General features: G+C 36.4%; 2 protein-coding genes across 4 annotated transcripts; one reads left to right on the top strand and one right to left on the bottom strand.

Moving 5' to 3' along the window:
- The first annotated feature begins 518 nt into the window (after positions 1 to 518).
- On the top strand, positions 519 to 3,319 carry LOC100537439 (uncharacterized). 3 transcript variants are annotated; one of them, XM_073954086.1, is made up of 5 exons: positions 519 to 559; positions 659 to 764; positions 1,404 to 1,598; positions 1,671 to 1,767; positions 2,059 to 3,319. In XM_073954086.1, exons 2-5 carry the CDS (start codon positions 753 to 755, stop codon positions 2,982 to 2,984), a joined length of 1,230 nt encoding a protein of 409 aa, XP_073810187.1. In that variant the 5' UTR covers positions 519 to 559; positions 659 to 752; the 3' UTR covers positions 2,985 to 3,319. The 3 variants fall into 3 exon arrangements, with proteins under 3 accessions (XP_073810187.1, XP_003198385.3, XP_073810188.1); XM_003198337.7 differs by lacking the exon at positions 519 to 559 and having other exon boundaries at positions 568 to 764; XM_073954087.1 differs by lacking the exons at positions 519 to 559; positions 1,671 to 1,767 and having other exon boundaries at positions 568 to 764; positions 2,059 to 3,311.
- Positions 3,320 to 3,536: 217 nt separating this feature from the next.
- Positions 3,537 to 5,832, bottom strand: LOC101883330 (uncharacterized). Its single transcript, XM_005168096.6, has 2 exons — positions 5,384 to 5,832; positions 3,537 to 4,714 (listed from the first exon to the last, which is right to left on the bottom strand). The coding sequence occupies exons 1-2, from the start codon at positions 5,808 to 5,810 to the stop codon at positions 3,714 to 3,716; spliced, it is 1,428 nt and encodes a 475-aa protein (XP_005168153.2). The 5' UTR covers positions 5,811 to 5,832; the 3' UTR covers positions 3,537 to 3,713.
- Between the last annotated feature and the right edge of the window lie 10,390 nt (positions 5,833 to 16,222).

Below are 16,222 nucleotides of genomic sequence, written 5' to 3'. Positions count from 1 at the left end.
ACTGACCTACATGCATGTAGTTCTACACGTTTATTCATACGTTTGCATTACTGAGAGCAGGAGAGAGACCGGCTGCACTAGTAGGCGGTAACGTTATCTTCATAATATTGTTTAATTAGCATAAATGATTAGCAAATGAATCTGTCTCGTCAGCCTTTACAAGTGAAGGAATTATCTACACACAATCTGAATTCCCAATTAGAATAATACTACAAACTATATAATACTATTCATGAAAACACCTAAATAACAGACTAATCCAAATGCCCAACACGAGCGAGCTGCGCTCCAGACCAGATCAGCTCGATGACGTATAATGTCTCCGACGCCGCCTGTAGTCCCATTTAGCAACTTGATAGCAAGCGTCTTTTAAAAGAAGCATAACCCATTCAAAAATTCAAGAGTGTGCTGTAAGTGATGTGTTTTATGTCGCAGAACAAAACGTGAAAGTATTTTGAGTTTGTGTTTGCCACGAACCTTATTTAAGCGATTTTACTGAAACCCCATCGAGAAAACCCATAGGCCAATTTCACAAGAACCGGAAGCTCGTCGCCGCTGGGTAATTTTACTTCCGCTACAGTTACAACAAACGATTTCTATGCTGAGAAAACATGGAACGATTTTTACAACATCTCTCTCCACTCTGCTGCAAATTAAGTTCGAGGACATCAACCGAATTGTTGCAGAAAATTCTTTAACCACGGGGTCAAGACTGAAGAAGGGATATAAATTCTTTGTTGAAGAATTTATTCATGGGTATCAAGGTAAGTTTTGAATTAGCTACAATCGCTAGCATATTGCTAACGTTAGCGGCAATAAAGTTACAGTCGTTTCTAAATAAGTTATATGATATATGTTGATTACAGATATGTTGACTTTTTTCATTGTTTATGCATGCTTAGTGTCAAATGTAGTCGACAGCAAGGTGGTAGTCAGAGCTAGATGCTACCGTTCAATGAGGAAAAACGAGGAACCCCACACACTGGAGGTTATATGTAATCTGCCGGTTGGCTTATGATTGCAGATTAGCTATCATTGTTCTGATAGCAAGTTCTATTATTTTTAATATAACTGCTGTTGCAGTTTTTAAGTGTTCTGGTGTAACATACATAGCTTTTGCGGTTGCAGGCTAATGAATTTTACAGTGTTGACACTAGAACTACCGAGACGGTCATTTTGACTGCTATATTTGCAATTGAATAATTTAGTTTAAATTAAAAACACACATATCTATAAATCTCAGGCTTTCATTAAATATGAGAACGGGTCTGAATGACTGGTATAGCATTTCAAGTAGTTAGACAATTCTGGTAGTTCCGGTGTTAATACAACAGCATTTTTTTCAGTGTTGAATATTGTTAATGACTTGTAGTTTTAAATAACTTTTGTGTTCTTTTTTACAGATGTTTTTGGAGTCTCATGGAGAGCCTAGTGTCACTGCTTATGCATGTAGTTGTGCAGCTGGCAAAGGGTTATGTAACCATCTAACAGCTCTGTTGTATCAAACAGCCCACTATGTGCAGCTTCATCTAAAATCTGTCCCACCAACAGTGGCTTGCACAAGTGAACAACAAAGATGGCATCGTCCAAGGACACAGGTAAGTGTAATGTTTCCCGTTTTTCAGCATTTGCAAATATTCCTGGTTGACACATTTTTTGTTTATATTAAGGGTGTCAGTCCAGAGGCAGTGAGTCAACTTGTAGTTCAGAAACCATGTTCTTTGGGGAAGACAGGAGTAAAGTCTACGCTGTACAAAGCTCACACAGGTAATAATAAACTGTGTATATGCAAAATGTATCCATACTCTTGACAAACAGAAACGCATACATGTATATCAATATATAAACATCCTATATATGCATACAGAAGACATACCCACACATAGAAATGTACAGACACACATCTAAATATAGATTCACATACATTATTTACAAAAAGAACAGAGAGAGGCTGACATGTATTTCATCATAAAGTTACATACACACTGACAGACTCCATTTAGTAATTTGTTGTTTCATATGTTATAAGTTAACACTAACAAGCATTTATTTCTTTAGGTCCACTTCCAGATCCACACATCCTGGCTTCTGGAGCAAAACTAAACCAGATTGACCCAAAACCTTTGTTGGCTCATATACTTGGAGGCATGTCAGAAATGGAGTTGGTCAGCTCGCAGTTTGGTCCATTACCCCGGGGCAGTCCTCTTTCGTACCACTATCCTCTCACAGCTGCTGATCAACCTACAGTTGATTTCCCCAACCTGCCAGTGTGTGGCAGTCAGTTTAGTACAAACCTAAATTTTGTTCCCACTCACCACCAATCTTTTCATTTGCAGTCAATACAAGTGTCACACATCTTATCCGGTCAGATTGAGCACAATACTCGACTACAGTCAAATTGTGCTGCCTGGGCACATGCGCGTCAACCAAGAGTCACCGCAAGCAGGTTTAGAGAAGTCTGCTATGTGGTTGGTGAATCTGCTAGCCAGTCATTAGCAGCACGTATACTAAAAGGCACAAAGCAGACAAGTGCTATGAAACGTGGACTTGAACTTGAACCAGAAATTTTGAAACAATATTCTGAAACAAAGAGGGTTACGGTTTTACCTTGCGGCTTTGTTGTTCACCCAGATGCACCACATCTAGGTGCCAGTCCAGATGGGAGAGTATATGATCCATCTGAAATCTTCCCATTTGGTCTAGTGGAAGTTAAAGCTACATCTGCTGAAAGTATAGGCCAGGCTTCATTTATTAAAATGCAAAAGGGCCAAGCCAAACTCAAAGAAACACACAAATACTATTGGCAGGTTCAAGGCCAGCTTGCCGTAACTGGTCTGCAGTGGTGTGACTTTGTGACTGACACACAGTCAGACATAACCATCCAGAGGATTTGGCGAGATGATGTCTTTATAACATCAATGAAGGAGAAGTTGGACATGTATTACTATTATGTATATATGGACAAGTATCAATCTATGGTTTAAGCATTGCTGTAGCAAAGGGTTAATTCACACAAAATTTATAATTTTAATTACTCACCTTGATACTTGCACTTGTGAGCTAACCCTTTAAAATTGCTACCACGCTATGTATATATGTATAGTAATTAATTTTATATTGTTTTACAACTTTGTCTATTTTTAAACTACTATTATAATTGTAAAAATTTCATGTTGTATCAGTTCAGGTTTACAATTCTGTATTATATCTGAAACTAACAATAAAATGTGTCAAATAACAACTGGACAACAGAACAACTGTATGATATGTTTATTTTGACCAATAGCAATTATTAAAAAAAAAGTTTATTCAAACTGTCCTTGTTATTTTCAGGAGATTGCTCATTTTTGCTTGATAAAAGTAACAAATCTGCCTCTGAGCACAGAGGGGGAAATACATTGTAATATTTTTTTGTAAAAGTTAAGAGGAAATCATAAAATTACATTAACTTGTAACTATTTTAATAATAACAAACAGAACAATGTAACAAATCAGCACAGAATCCTTCAAATGTATCTAAACAAACACTGAGTTAATTTTATGTGGTTGTCATGTTTTCCGTTCTTTGTATATGGATTACTCTGATGGGTTTGATTTCTACTATTTTACACATTTCAGGATAGTTAAACTGAAACTAAACTGAAAATTAACTGACTAGCCAGACAATCTGGCTTCAAGGTAAAGGCCACAGAAGATGCAGAAATCTGGCTCATTTAATGCTCCAAAAACATTGGTCCCTGGTAATTTACCATGAAGCAGCAGTTATGCCAGATCTGGTCAATTGTTCCTGACAAGCTTAGTGGTACAGCAGAATCGAAGATGTGGTTTTCTTTAACTCGTCGTATTACTCTTTCCACCAGAATTCTGAGCCGTGCAATGGTTTGTGTTTTTTGACAGTCTGTCTTGCTGAACTGCCGGTCACGCTTGAACGGTGGAATTATTAGTGTAGCACCAACATTGGTGATCATGTCCCCAATTGTAAAGCCTTTGTCAGCCATCACCTCATCTCCAGGTTCAAGTAGACTCAAGATGCCAGACCTCCTTGTAATCTCTTTGTCAGAGATTGAGCCAGTGTACAGACGAGAGATGAATGTTACTGCACCACATGGAGCCACTCCCAAGAGTCCTTTAAATGTTGTTGTGCTCTTGTAGTTAGAAAATATCTCTGAGTGGAGTGTCAGAGATGTGGGACTCTCACAGAAAATTTCTGTACAGTCCAGGATTACTCTGACATTTGGACTGAATGAACTATACTTCTCAGGCATGGAAGAGCTTATTTGTTCCCTTGACATCCAAATGGGAACAGAGCCTAAAACAAAATAAAGATAATTTGCCCATGTGATGACTGTCCTGCTTACTGTGGCCATGCTTACACCAAAGATGTCAGCAATTACTCTCTCCCTAAGGCCAGCAGCTACGCGGCAACAGTACATGAACAGTTCATCTATGAGCTGAATTTTGCGTGCAGGACTTGGTGTAGGGGAAGCTTCCTGACCCATTCTTTGTGCTTTTGTCCAGTACATAAGGTTTGTGGCAGATGGACAAACAGACTCCCAGAAAACCTGGAATACTTCCTGTGAGGGAAACCTGGTGTAGTAGCGAATTGTGTGATCAGACACACAAAACCTACTGAACACAGTTGGTGTCTCCAGTGAAATTTTTTTTAGCCTAGCCTCCAGCTCTGCTATGTATTCCAAGGCTTCATCCAAAGCACCTACAAAATGACAAATTACAAAGGTTTAATAATAATATCAATGATAAGAATAAAAACATCTAAGTAAAAACATTAAACTACTCAAGTTACTTTTAATTTTGTAGCACTTTATACAATGTTTTTTTCCAAAGAACCTTTACAAATTTAGTGAATTTAGAGTTGCAAACACCTTAATACATTTATAAAGCAGCTCTAAAACTGCGCATTCATTAAGCTGAAATCAAATCAGTGCTGATTTATAGTTAAGAACTGTATAGTTGATGAATTATAGGGTTAGTGAATTTAATTTATCTTTATGGCACTGTTAAACCATGTAATGTGCCTCGACTGTGAGAAACAAAACACATGCAAATCAATCATATCCTGATTAAGGAGCAAAGTTGTCGCCTTGTGCAACAAACTGAGCATTATTTTAAAACTATTGCCTGTTATTCACTGAATTTACAGGTTCTGTTCACTGCACGCAAACGCATCATTTTCTGATGTAAACAAACAGTGCGACAGCTCACGTGTGACCTCGCGGCTGTGATTACATCATTACATGAGGACAGAAATGACATTTTAGGTGAATTGTACTTTATGAATTGACTTCAACCCTAATCGAGATAATCATGCAGCCCTAGTGTGTATAATTTTGCATCTAAGTTACACTTTAATACAAATACTTACCAGGAGGGGGGTATGCAGCGTAGTCATGGTCCTTGACGATAACTTCTGAGTCGTTACTCTGCAGATCCACAGTTTTCGGGGCACGCACATCTACTCCTAGACGAGCACTTGACCTCTCAAAAGCAGACTGCTTTTGTGGCTGTACATGGAAATTGTTCCACTGAAAGCGACTTGGAATAACTCCAGGTTTTAAGCGACAACTACCCTGGATGAAGTCAGCAGCAGTGAAGTGTTGACTGCAGACTAACGTACTTGCCCTTCTAATATCAAACTTCGGCCCTTCGTCTCGTCGAATTGCATGTACCCACTTTTGTCTTTGCATGTCGTTAGTGGGAAACTCATGAAAACTCATGTATGGTTGCTTTTGCTTTGAATTGCTGCACTTTGGTACACAGCAGAACGCCTTGCTCCTCGACTGCGCTGCCATTGTTTTTACCGGAAATAAGTTTACCCAGGGGCGGTCAAAACCGGAAGTAACGAATGCGGAAGTGTGAAATTGGCCTATTGACTTTGGGACGAAGGAACCGGAACTGCTAAAATTCTAACTCGCTTCCGGGTTTTTGCATACAAATTGACGTCATAGTTCCTCCACTCAATTAGGAGTAGGCTAGCCTCAACAAGACTGACTGCTCATTTAGTCTACATCTAGGCCTATTGAACTACGTGCTTTAGCATAGGCCAACGAACTGCAGTGCAGACACCAATTCTCACTTAAGCTCATTTCAGGTTATGATTAGACCTGTCCAGTTTCATCTGGAACGCATCCCAGATGACCTTCTGAAGTGGTTTGAGCGATCGGATGGATATCTGATCAGAAAAAAAAAAAAAAAAACGAATGAAGTGAGCAAACAGCCTCAAAAACACAGACGTGACAGGAATATATATTGAATATAAATATATTATATTCATTATTTGATAAATATATAATATTCAATTACATAAAATAATTAAAAGGACAAATGCTGGACCTTTTGGCAACACTTTTTCAGTTTAGGTCACAATTCACAGCATTAACAAACAATTAAACTAACACTACTAGCATAATAAACTAACTAGCTGTTTGTTAATAATTAGTAAGGTACTAATTGGGTTTACGTTTAGGTTAGGGCTAGGCATGCCCCCACCCCGGCTACGGGCATGATGTAGTGGAGTAGCAAGTAACATGCTATTAGGTTATGTGACCGCTAGATGGCGATCTTGGATAATAAGAAGCTTACCACCACTAGGAGTTTGTCAGAGTCATTGGTCTTTAATTATAATCATCTGTCTCCCTATTCTACTGCATCCCAGAATAACACACGGCACCAAAAAAAAAAAAATGTAAAAATATATATTCAGTATATTTAATATGTTTTTGTCCGCAACTCGCCGTCACGCCGTGACGGAGATTCCCGAGCCTGTTTGGTCCAATGGGAGGCGTGCTCTCCTCAGCGCTCACCATGACAACGAGACTCCCAGCAGTGACGTCGCCATGTAAACATTTGCATATGCATTCCTATAAAGCACGGCGGTTCTCGCTCGGTGTTGTCAGTTCTCTCGGGGCTGCTCCTAGAAATTGACCAAGGTAAGTTCAAAATAAACTTCTCTTTCAAAACACCTGTCTCTTGTTTTTATTTGTCATGTACAGCAATACACTGTCATACAGGTCTGTTGAATGCATTTGTACGCAACGTGGTTTGACAATAAAGTAGCCTAACAAGTAAATAGTTGTTAAAAATGTACCTTCATTAGTCAACATTTGGGGAAGGTAGTAAAAAGTTAATCAAAGATGTCCTAAGACAAAATGGTAATGTTATGGATGTTACATGACTGTATTTATTATTACGTATGTGTTTAAAACCAGCAGAATATACTATATATTTAACATGTCATGAACTTACTGTTCGTCAAAAAATTGCTCAATAAAAATTTCCTTAAGACAAGAATGGGTATTGTTTTGGTCTTTTTTTCTTTTTTTTTTTGTCAAACTACTGTAGGTTTTAAGTTACTACAGCAGATATAGGCTACCTATATCATTATATTGGTAGTCAGAGTTATTTTAACTACCCAAATCGAGTAAAATGTCTCCTACTCAAGTACTTTTTGCATGCAAAAGTCAAATTTACAGTTTTCAACAACAAAATTTTGTCTCGTAAAAATGACCAGTGGGGTGTGAGAACAAAGTTAATGTCAAGTTATATATTATATATAAAAGAAGTGGAACAAGTTGTCATAATATTTAGTCATAATGCATTTTTCTGTACATTTCCATTAGACGTTTTTTTCTAAATCTATAATTGGTAAATTGCTCCCAGGTCAATCTGGACTTTGTCTAATGAAGGTGAGGTGTATCTGAAAGGAGATTGTCCTATGTTCACATTTCTACTTTTGTTTTGGGTTTGTTTTTTGTTTTCTTTGTCCTATGGAGTGCTGTCTTTTTCTTTCTGTATCACAATGACATGATCTGGCAACGAATCACAGTACAAGCCGCAAAAAAATGAAATAAATTAGCCGTAGCTTACATGAGGGCGTCCATCCAGAGTACGCTGTTACATTGACAACATGAGTAAGTAATTTGACTGTCTTATCCGTACACAATGACACAAGGACTTGTCATTCTGACGGCACTGACATGTTCATTGAGAGATGAACCAAGGACTTTAAGCAAGAGACTGGCCTTTGCAGGTAATCCATGCTGTTTGGCTATTTGTATGTGCTGTTTTGAGAAATGCACTCACTGCTCAGCAAATTTCAAATCTGAGAAGTTTACCAAAGCGACTGAAAAAAAAACTGTAATACAGCACAAGTTAATGCAAAGATGAAAAGTCTGCAAAGACAAAAGTGTGTATTTTTATTTGCACATATCACTTTATAAAAATAGTAGCGTATACATAATTCGGTTTTATATTTTTGGCTTAATATTTAATACTCGTTTTGATGTAACCATGTCTATAGTGGAATGGAACATCACAACCATGGTTTCTGCAGGTGTCAGTCACTATTTCAATTGTATGACTTTTTAAGTCTTTTCTTAAAACCATTGTGACCCCGACATTTCTCAGAGGTGGCTATAAATATACAAATGTTGCACACATAACAATAGGCCTATATAAACATGAGCATATTGCCAACACAAAGAGTGCAACAGTCTTAACAGTCATGGGCTACATAGTGTGTATAATCATTTATTCATTTCTTTAATTTAATATTAATAACCTAACCTCAAGGAGACTGGTGGACAGCATGTGTTCAGGACAAGTCCATTGGTTTAATTTTGGAGATCATCCTCAATGGTCAGTTGTGGCCTGTGTTCATTTTCAATTTGATTACCATAAAGGGGTCAGAAAGTTTAACCTGGTGCTATAAGTTCAGTCTGTGCTGTTGATCTGACGTACAATCTAATCTAATACACAATTCTATGACAAAAATTAAGGGCCGATGGCTCTTTATTTGCATGCGATCCTTGCATGCATGAAATATTGCACATCATGACAAGTTTTGCTTGCTAACTGAAAACGTGCTAGATATAATGCAGTTTTTCGTTCAGAATTGTGGTATTTTTAAAGTACTATCAAGTTTTCTAACTGGCGAGCGACATGATCTAGTGGGTCCGTCATCTTTAATGTGCGCGTTGGTGATTTCAGGAGGCGTGGCTTTGGACAGCAGGGGAGGGATTGTATTTGAAATATTATGCTAACCAGTTAGCATTTTGGCAGATCACCTAGTGCAGCTTTAACTGATGTCACACTAAAGCTCCGATCTGTCAGAAGTCAAACTGTGGCATTTAAATATGGTCAGTAGTAAAGTAGAACTTATTGTGGTATTTTCAGCATTTTTTGTTAGCATGATTTGGAGGGGCTCAAAAAATAAGCCAATGTTGTTCTTGAAAGTACCTTAAAATGCTGTTTCCTGTTATTACAGCAAAACACTGGCTATTTCATAGTTATCTACTGCATACAGTAAGGGTTAACAATATATATATATATATATACTTTATACTTTGTATAGATAGTTTTTGTTTTATATGTCAAATAATATATAAATATTTTAGTATAGATATTATTAACATATGAATTTATTGCACAGTGTAATACCTATAGGTGATAATACACTGATCGACCCTCAATCCCTTAAACCTTTTCTTTTTAGAGCAGCTTTACAATAAACAAACAAAAAAAGCAAAAGTCAGTGATGGAATAAAAAGGTCAAATACAAAATAGACAAAATCAAAATTAAATACTTTAGCTTATTAAAAATAAGCCATTATAAAAATGTCATTAAGTCATATTTTCACATTGTTTTCTCAGCAGTTAAAGTCATTATATTGGGTAAACTTGGAGAACAGTTAATGAAAGAATATCAGATAGCCTAACAGAAAACTCCACGAAACAAACTGTGATCCATACACACACACAAAAAAAAAAGTTTTTTTTTTTTTTTTTTTGGTCGTTTAAACTACTAATTTAAAATGAGTTCAATCCACATAAATTTGCTAAAAGTGTTAAGTTAACCTTATTTGTGTTGGGACTACATGAACGTGAAACCCTGCACTTTTTACAGTGTAAAGTCTTGTAGGTTGCTTGGCAAATGTTTACGACTGAATAACTAATTTTATAACATAAATAAGGGATATGCCCACCATAATAAGGGATCACCAACCCCCTCCCACCCCCCCTTAATACGGGATAATACCTTTACAACAGTAAAATACGGGAGAAAAACGGGAGGGTTGACAGGTATGCTAACATTTGCATGGCTCCAAATAATGCACTGCAGTGTTGTTTGATACTAATATTTGCGTATAGAGCGCCCTCTCTCACCAGAGCAGGGTAAGACGGGTAATCATACTATTGTGCTGCTTTTGGTCCACAGTCTACACCAGGCGTGTCCAAACTACGGCCCGCGGGCCATCTGCGGCCCGCAATCAGTTTTGTGGCGGCCCGCGAGGCTTTTTATAAATATCAATAGAATCTGGCCCGCTATACAAAAATGAACGTAATTCAATAAATAACCACCGGGTGTCGCTATTACATGCATTCAATTAAGCAGCAGTTCTTGTTATGATCTATCTATCTATCTATCTATCTATCTATCTATCTATCTATCTATCTATCTATCTATCTATCTATCTATCTATCTATCTATCTATCTATCTATCTATCTATCTATCTATCTATCTATCTATTTATACACAGTTGAAGTCTGAATTATTAGCCCCTCTTTGATTTATTTCTTCTTTTTTAAATATTTCCCAAATGATGTTTAACAGAGCAAGGACATTTTTACAGTATGTCTGATAATATTTTTTCTTTTGGAGAAAGACTTTTGTTTTATTTCGGCTTGAATAAAAAGCGGTTTAAATTTATTTATGAACCATTTTAAGGTCAAAATTATTAGCCCTTTTAGTCTTCAGAACAAACCATTGTTATAAAATAACTTGCCTAAATACCTTAACTTAACTAGTTAACTTGATTAACCTAGTTAAGCCTTTAAATGTCACTTTAAGCTGTATTGAAGTGTCTTAAAAATATCTAGTCAAATATTATTTACTGTCATCATGGCAAAGATAAAATAAATCAGTTATTAGAAATAAGTTACTAAAACTAATATGTTTAGAAATGTGTGGAAAAAAATCTTCTCTCCGTTAAACAGAAATTGGGGAAAAAATAAATGGGGGCTAATAATTTAGGGGGGCTAACAATTCTGACTTCAACTGTATTTATATATATATATATATATATATATATGTGTGTGTGTGTGTCTGTGTGATGTATGTAAAATTTGGCCCGCGACAACGTTTGTTTTTTTGCATCTGGCCCTCGGCCCAAAAAGTTTGGACACCCCTGGTCTACACCAAATCCAGGCGTATTTTCGTTTGACAGAACGTCTTAGAACAAATACTTTAAGCATTATTATATACACACACGCACACATACTCACTGGCCACTTTATTAGGTACACCTTACTATCGCGTTGTACCCCCTTTTGCCTGTAAAACTTAATCCTTCTTGGCATATATTCAAGATTTTAGTCCATATTTACATGATAGCCAGTGATGGAAAGAGTACTGAAAAGTCATACTCAAGTAAAAGTACCACTACTTGCCTAAAAATATAGTGCAAGTAGAGTAAAAGTATGTCCTGTAAATATTACTCAGAGTATGAGTAAAAAGTAGACCTTTCAAAAGTACTCAAGAGTAGTGAGTATTACGCTGTATAAAGCTGATGCGTTTACATGTAATTCAAGCTTGTGTGTGTAAACGTAACATTCTGTAGTGCATTTAGTTATAGCCTAGCAGGCACACAATGTCATAAGACATTAATATTAGGTTAGATTTAGGTTGTGATGTCAGGTGACCAAAATTCAAAGGCTAGTCAGTGTCTAAGTACAACGTTATTTTGATGTCCAATAATGACAATAAATGATGTTAATTTCAGGTTGTTAGAAAGTGAACAAAATCCAACGTCAAGCCAGCATCTTAAACCAAAATCATATTGACGTCAAATACTGACATTTATTCATCAGGTATGGCAAATAAAATCCAACATCTGATAGACATCATAGTGGTAATGTCCACACAACTTCAAGCTGTGACATTATTAAACGTTGATATTTGGTTGGTTTTAGGTTGGACATTGACGTTGGTCTGACGTTCTGTCATCAACCCGATTTTCATTTCCAAACAAAATGCAACGTCCCCATGACGTTAGGGTTCAACGTCAATCTGATGTCATGTTGACGTCTTATCCCTGCTGCGTGTTTAAGACCATTTCGGTCATCATACTGTAAATATCTTCTCATCAGTGACATGCATCTAAACAGTCTCTGGGTCATTGCATGTAAAGCTTTTGGACATCATCTTGGACACTTTTAATGCTTCCAAACAGTTTGCTGCAATTTTAAAGTGCCCATGTCTTGAGGTAGTTCATTATGATGTGATTTACATTCTATGCGATTCGATTGGACAGGAATCATAGAACTATTTTTTCTAATCCTCATAAACAAGAAAAAATAAATTATTGACGGCAGAATGAAGGTAAGTAGTGGAGTAAAAGTACAGATACTGCACTAAAAATGTACTCAAGTGAGAATAAAAGTACACATTTTTAAAACTACTTAGTAAATTACAATTTCTGAGGAAAATTTACTCAATTACAGTAATTTGAGTATTTGTAATTAATTACTTTACACCATTGATGATAGCATCACGCAGTTGCTGCAGATTTGTCAGCTGCACATCCATGATGACATCCAAAGGTGCTGTGTTGTACTGTGAAGGCCATTTAAGTGCAGAAAACTCATTGTCATGTTCAAGAAACCAGTCTCAGATACATTGAGCTTTATGACATGATGCATTATTCTGTTGGAAGTAGGCTATATCAGAAGATGAGTACACTGTGGTCATAAAAAGATGGACATGGTCAGCAACAATACTCAGGTAGGCTGTGGTGTTGACACAATGCTCAGTTGTGGGCCCCAAGTGTGCCAAGAAAATATTCTGTACACCACCACCACCAGCCTGAACCGTTGATACAAAGCAGGATGGATTCATGCTCTTTTGATGTTAATGCCAAATTCTGACCCTACCATCTAAATGTGGCAGCAGAAATCTAGACTCATCAGACCAGGCAATGTTTTTCTAATCTTCTATTGTCTAATTTTGGTGTGTTTCCTGTTTTTACTGTAGCTGACAGGAGTGGCACTCGGTGTGGTCTTCTGCTGCTGTAGCTCAATCCGCCTCAAGGTTTGATGTGTTGTGCATTCAGAGATGCTCTTCTGTATACCTCAGTCTTAACAAAGGGTTATTTGAGTTACTGTTGCCTTTCTATCAGCTCGAACCAGTCTGGCCATTCTCCTCTGACATCAACAAGACATTTGTGCCCACAGAACTGCCGCTAACTGGATATTTTCTCTTTTTCTGACCATTCTCTGTAAACCCTAGAGATGGCTGTGTGTGAAAAGTCTGTCTAGCACCAACCACCAAGCCACATTCAAAGTCACTTAAATCACATTTCCCCCTTCTGATGCTTGCTTTGAACTGCAGCAGATCATCTTGACCATGTCTACATGCCTAAATGCATTGAGTTGCTGCCATGTGATTGGCTGATTAGATATTTGTGTTATCGAGCAGTTGGAAAAGTTCAATTCAATTCAATTCATGTTTATTTATATAGCACCTTTACAATGTAGATTGTATCAAAGCAGCTTAACATAGAAGTTCTAGTAAACTGAAAATGTGTTAGTCCAGTTTTCGGAGTTGAATACACTATCATAAAAGTCTGTTGAATGCATTTAGGTAGTTTCCAATGGAGCCATATCAGTCTCACAAATAATACATTTGCATTCATAAAATTCATAAATGCACAGCACAATTCGTAAATTCAACACACAATTCATCAATTCAAAAGTAAAAAGCAAAACTATTTCCATAATGCCCTAATACATCTTAAATAAATACAAATGTTAACAGTTATGTATATATGAAGTTGTTGGATTACTTTCCTCATGCTTTTATGAACTACTGTATGTTAGATGTATTTATGAACCACTGAATGTGCATTTGAAAATGCACATGAGCTAGTTGTCCTTTGAATTACATCCCAAATGGCACACTATACACTATATGCACTTATGCACTATGCCCTTATGCACTTATACACTCAACAGCATAAGTAAGTAGGCTTATGCATGCCTTCCAATTCGCATACTTATACTATGCCCTAAAAGTATGTATTGTTTTTGTGAAAAGTATACTGTTTGCTGTCGTATTAATTTCCTACCTTATTGGAGAAGCAGCAGCAGCTTAATCTCCAATTCATGAGTCTTTTATGCAAAGAAATCTCCTCAGGTCTTTGGATAATTCTGCATTCAGACGTTCAGACGTCCAAATGCGTCTTTATATAAGGTCAGTATTGTTGTTGCAAATGAAACATAACACCGAAAATGCAATTTAAATATTTTCCTGTGGGCTGGCTAGACATTGACTAAAAGTCATTCAAACATCTTTACTGAAGCCTCTATACTTGGTCTCACGTGTTCATCATGTTTGTAGTTTTTTTTTACACTTTTCACACACGTTTGTAGCTCTAATCGAATTCGCGTCCAATGCACAATGTATTGTGGGGAAGATCAGAGGTTGCAGTAAGGACGCTTCTACACTTAATTTTTTTAACGGAAATAGCAAACCATCCGGGTACCTCTGGAATATTCTTTTCAACATACTTTGGTTTGGGACATACTAATTCTATTTTCAAATACTATGCCAGTATGCGGATTGGGACGCAGCATTATTGTCGTCTCAAATGAAACACTAATAGGTTTTTACTAAGCAGAAAATCAAACCGTTTTCCAGATGACGTTTGACGGTTGCCAAATTAGTGAAATAAATGACCAAACAACCAAATAATGGCTGCAATATGTATAACCGCTTTTACCACCGGGAGGCGCTATAATCACTCTCGTATGAAAATACTGCTTTCATAATCTAAAAGAAATAAAGTAATCAAACATCAGTGCCCCTTCCTTTACATGAGCAAAGCTGCGGCCGATGAGTGTGTTAAGTGTCCAACAGTATGCATTTCATATTACTGGATGAACGAGTGCATCATCCGGGTTTTTAAAGTGCACTCATTCTTTCAGTGCGAACGCACTACCTACACTATACGCTATACTTACAAAATGGTGTAGAATAGTGCATAAGTATGCGATTTAGGACACATTAATGTGCGGGATTTTTGAGACTTGTTTGGCAGGACATAACTTGTATTTTTTAGAGGATTTAGAGCCAATCAAGTTTTTTATCAATCAATCAAAACACTTTTTACAGAACAAAATCAAAAAGCTCCACCATTTATTTATTATTGTTTTATATAAAATAAAATTTATTGTTTTAGCAGTATTATCAGACATTTGTCAAAAATTAATTAAGCTGAGTAATGTTATAAATAAGTAAAATTGAGTACGATGATCTTTATACCATTTGAGAACGGCTGGATTCAATGCATTCAGTTGCAAATCTTACTGAACGAACATTCAATCGGTTAAACAAACGACTCGTTTGGTAATGCAATCACTTGCTGCCACCTGCTGGCCTTTTTAGAATATCATTTTGCCGATCACCTCTGTGATCAGTTATATTTGATTTATATTTGAATCCCATACAATTTTGCCACTTTAATTAAATTCTTATTATCTAATTCACTTTTAGATGCAGATACTTTCCAACTTATGCAACACAATAATGCTATTGAAATCACTTAATAAATTGTTATCAGCTTATATTATTCTAGCTAAATAGTTAGATTTAGCTTCAAATATATCTTTTGAGTCTAGGGAAATAAAATCTTTTTGACTTCTGAAATGATTTTTGTGTTTTGAATTAATGAATTGGAGTTGTGGATTTTTAAATGCAAATGTATTACATTTGAGACTGATCTGGCTTCGTTCGCAGCGAATCCTAATGCTAATGTTAGGATCCCCATCCAAATGTTTTTTTATATGTTGAACACATCCAAAAATGCATCATATATATACATATATATATATATATATATATATATATATATATATAGAGAGAGAGAGAGAGAGAGAGAGAGAGAGAGAGAGAGAGATAGATGTCAGTTTCTTATAGTTCATATTGAAACAACCAAAGCAAGAAAAACATAAATAAATGTAAAAATAGTAATTATATTAAAATAATAATACTAAAAATGATAAACAAAATACAATAAAAACGTAATATAATGAAACTAAACATGTAATAACCTCACATTCACAACCTTCACCTACTTTTCACGCACGCATTTCACTCTTGCAACGCATGGGGGCAGCAAAACAACAGCAGAAATACTGTAAACTCTC

This window comes from Danio rerio, chromosome 6 (genome assembly GCF_049306965.1).
Source record: "Danio rerio strain Tuebingen ecotype United States chromosome 6, GRCz12tu, whole genome shotgun sequence".
NCBI lineage: Eukaryota > Metazoa > Chordata > Actinopteri > Cypriniformes > Danionidae > Danio > Danio rerio.
Note: the sequence above shows the minus strand (reverse complement) of the source record. Positions and strands in the feature narration are given on the sequence as shown.